This window comes from Oryzias latipes, chromosome 24 (assembly GCF_002234675.1).
Source record: "Oryzias latipes chromosome 24, ASM223467v1".
Lineage (NCBI taxonomy): Eukaryota > Metazoa > Chordata > Actinopteri > Beloniformes > Adrianichthyidae > Oryzias > Oryzias latipes.
Genome location: NC_019882.2, coordinates 21,657,171 through 21,661,276, shown reverse-complemented (window position 1 = coordinate 21,661,276; position 4,106 = coordinate 21,657,171). Strand labels below are relative to the sequence as shown.

At 43.9% G+C, this 4,106-nt stretch overlaps 1 protein-coding gene across 1 annotated transcript; it reads right to left on the bottom strand.

Annotated features, from left to right (window-relative positions):
• Window positions 1-2,835: 2,835 nt before the first annotated feature.
• Window positions 2,836-3,696, bottom strand: LOC111947121 (BUD13 homolog). The gene has a single exon (XM_023953317.1). The coding sequence runs from the start codon at window positions 3,694-3,696 to the stop codon at window positions 2,836-2,838; it is 861 nt and encodes a 286-aa protein (XP_023809085.1).
• Between the last annotated feature and the right edge of the window lie 410 nt (window positions 3,697-4,106).

Below are 4,106 nucleotides of genomic sequence, written 5' to 3'. Positions count from 1 at the left end.
TTCCACCTTTATCCACCTTTGTCATGTTAGGGAGAACACGACAATGTAAGGGGGGGGGTCATCTAAGATAGCACAAGGGTTAAATGAATAATTTTGTTACATAAATACGACTTTTCTAGGTGGGATATGTTTTGTCCCTTTTCTCAAGAATCGGTGATAGATTTTGTTTATTCGTTTTTATTCTATTTTAATTGTAGACATTTATTTCTGCTAGACTGGTGCTAAATGTTTAATTTTTTAGATAGATAGATAGATAGATAGATAGATAGATAGATAGATAGATAGATAGATAGATAGATAGATAGATAGATAGATAGATAGATAGATAGATAGATAGATAGATAGATAGATAGATAGATAGATAGATAGATAGATAGATAGATAGATAGATAGATAGATAGATAGATAGATAGATAGATAGATAGATAGATAGATAGATAGATAGATAGATAGATAGATAGATAGATAGATAGATAGATAGATAGATAGATAGATAGATAGAACTGATAATCATGCTACCACACCCATTAATGTGATGCTGTCTTCTCCACTAACTGATGCAACTTGTTTATACTGTAAAAGACATAGTAAAGAAAAGCATGTGATAATGACAAGGCTGTGGGTGAAAAGTATGAAAGCCTTAGTTTGGAGTTTTTACAGGTCTTTTATAAACAGCGGAAATATTCTATTCACTTTTGGTACAAATGAACAAAATCTCAGTTACCTGCTGAAACAGACAGACAGACAGACAGACAAGTTCGGTGTGGACACAACATGCAGGACGCAGAAGGATAAAAAAAAAAGGTCGTTTTTAATGGGGGGGGGGGGGCACTGGAAACACAGGTAAAATGGCTAGTAGCTCTTAAGGGTTGATTAGACAATTACACCCAGGTACACAGATCAGGGAAGGCAGGAGATCACAATGAGGGAGAATTTACACTCGGGAGGACATCTGATATGCGAGGACAAGTGAACAACAGGAAGTAACGAAATGAACCAAAATAAGCAGAACTAAAATCACACTTTCCCCACAGACAGACTGACTGACAGGCAAATAGACGGTTAGGTTGAAATGTATTTTAATGCCGAATAACAACCACCGAACCAACCCCAAACCCACCCAAATGATGTCCACCCACCCAAAGCAATTTTTGCTCACAAATTCAGAACCAACTCTGCTCACTTGGGTGGGAAACGACCCAATCTGGCAGCACTGGAAGAGTCTGTGCAGCAAGCCCCGCCCCCAGGCTGACACACACTTTCTCCATGGAGCTAGCGGTGATTGGCAAAACGCTTTCCTTTTATATGCACATTATGGACATCCATCTTTGCAAAAGTTGTGACGTTGTTTGTTTTCATGGGTGAAACACAGACACGCAATGGGGCCGGCTCTAGGATGACGTTATGAAATGGGCGGCACCCACACAGTGCGAAAGGCTTCAGAGATTGAGTCGTTTTTCTGTCAGGCAGGGCAATGAGCTTCGAAAAAAAAGTGTCCTTTAGTGTGGCAAAGGAAACATATTATCAGATATATAATAACTCTGAAAGGCTTAAGAAAAGCATCACATAGGCCCTTTAGGCTCCCTGCTCCGCTCCATGCATCCGCTTGTACACCTCTTTGACGCCTCTGGCTTCTTTTCTTGGCTACATCGCATCCCCAAGTGGGTATGTCCTTATGAAACTCAGTAAAGTCTGAATTTAAGTCCACCAATGAATGCACCCACTGCCAATATGCACACAAATAAAAATACACAAGTATGATCTTTATCAGAAAACATAAATATCAAAAATAGTAAATAAAGCAATAGACTTTAAAGGTATTTTAAAACTAGGCTGTATAAAAGCTCGATTCATGTGTTTTTTTAAATTATTTTTTATTTGACTTTGTAACAGGAGATGACTGAAAAATTGCTCCCTTTTGTAAACCAGCCTGCAGTGGTCATTTGAGGAACTGCTATCTTTTTTACTCCAGATTTCAGATGTGGGCTTGATTTTTAGTCTTTGTTTGGTCTCCTGCTCTTCTGATGTAATCACGTTGGCCTACAAAGTTTTCTTTGTTTTTACAACCAACAAAAAACTCTACAACATTGGTTGTTTTTTTTTTTTATAAATCTAATTATAGACTCTGGAAAAATGTTTTTTTTTTGTTGTTTTTTTCTTATTTTGTTATTGCACAAAACAACGACTCTTTCTTTTGTTATGCAGATGACCTGCAGATTTATCGAACTTGTAGTTTGGAAAAAAAAGGAGATCAAAATGTTCTGAGTGTGTTGATGGTGTCAAGCAGTGGTTGAATTGTCTTTATCTGAACCAAGAGAAGCAGACAGGATTGTTTTTTGGTGACACCTCCACAGCTGACTCTACTGCTGTTAGAAATCTCAGGGTTAACTTTGACAGATTTTTAAACTTGACAAACGTTTAAACATCTGTCATTTTGACAGCTGTTGAAATGAACTTCTATTGCTTTATCATACCTTTCCAAAGTGGAGCTTTGCACAAGTTTGAACATTCACCGACAGTCTTAAAAACTTTTTATTACACCTGAAAAAACTGAGAACTTAAATCATGGAAACCATTCGTCCTTTGTGGCAGTCTCAGAGTGAAGGTTTTGTCTCTTTCAGAAATATTCACACAACTTCAACAGGTGTACAATGTTGTCTGTGTTCTGCACAAATGTATTCTTAACAATTTTAAAAACAATTTTGTAGCACTTTCTCATAATTTCTTGTACTGTACATGCAAATGCAAATCTTTTCTCATCCGTAAATCAAGTTAACAACATTGGAAATCATGTAAGAAAGACTACGATCCAAATACATTAGAATGTATTTGAATTTAATGTGGTGCTGCATGGTGGCGCTGCATGGTGGCGCTGCGTGGTGGCGTTGCGTGGTGGCGCTGCGTGGTGGCGCTGCGTGGTGGCGCTGCGTGGTGCGCTGCGTGGTGGCGCTGCGTGGTGGCGCTGCGTGGTGGCGCTGCGTGGTGGCGCTGCGTGGTGGCGTTGCGTGGTGGCGCTGCGTGGTGGCGCTGCGTGGTGGCGCTGCGTGGTGGCGTTGCGTGGTGGCGCTGCGTGGTGGCGCTGCGTGGTGGCGCTGCGTGGTGGCGCTGCGTGGTGGCGCTGCGTGGTGGCGCTGCGTGGTGGCGCTGCGTGGTGGCGCTGCGTGGTGGTGCTGTGTGGTGGTGCTGCATGTTGGTGCTGCATGGTGGTGCTGCATGTTGGTGCTGCATGGTGGTGTTGCATGGTGGTGCTGCATGGTGGTGCTGCATGGTGGTGCTGCATGGTGGTGTTGCATGGTGGTGCTGTATGGTGGTGCTGCATGGTGGCGTTGCGTGGTGGCGCTGCATGTTGGTGCTGCATGGTGGTGTTGCATGGTGGTGCTGCATGGTGGTGTTGCATGGTGGTGCTGTATGGTGGCGCTGCGTGGTGGCGCTGCGTGGTGGCGTTGCGTGGTGGCGCTGCGTGGTGGCGTTGCGTGGTGGCGTTGCGTGGTGGCGCTGCGTGGTGGCGCTGCGTGGTGGCGCTGCGTGGTGGTGCTGCATGTTGGTGCTGCATGGTGGTGTTGCATGGTGGTGCTGTATGGTGGTGCTGCATGTTGGTGCTGTATGGTGGTGTTGCATGGTGGTGCTGCATGGTGGTGTTGCATGTTGGTGCTGCATGGTGGCGTTGCGTGGTGGCGCTGCATGGTGGTGTTGCATGGTGGTGTTGCATGGTGGTGTTGCATGGTGGCACAGCGGTTAGCGTTTTTGCTTCACAGTGGCAAATCCAAGTTGGGTCCTATCAGTGTGGAATTCTGCTCGTACATGAGTGGGTTTTCTCCAGGCACTCCTGCTTCCTCCCACAGTCCAAAAACCTATGCTTCATAGAATAATTGGTGACTCTAGATGTGTGATTTTGCAGCCCTACAACAGACTGTTGATCTTTTCAAACTGACCCCGCCTTCACCCAATAGTAGCTGCGTCAGCTCCAGCAAGTCTGTGACCCTGAAAATGAACCTGCGGTTTTGGATGGATGGCTGCATAAACATTTAGATTTCTCATTTCTAAATGTTTAACACTGAACCAAAGTTCCTGCATATCAGTCATATCAAGAAAGCTCATTCCCAGCA

Bases quoted from the DNA above. Each gene is read 5' to 3' on its own strand.
- LOC111947121 (XM_023953317.1), bottom strand. From the start codon at position 3,696: ATGCAACACCACCATGCAGCGCCACCACGCAACGCCACCATGCAGCAC.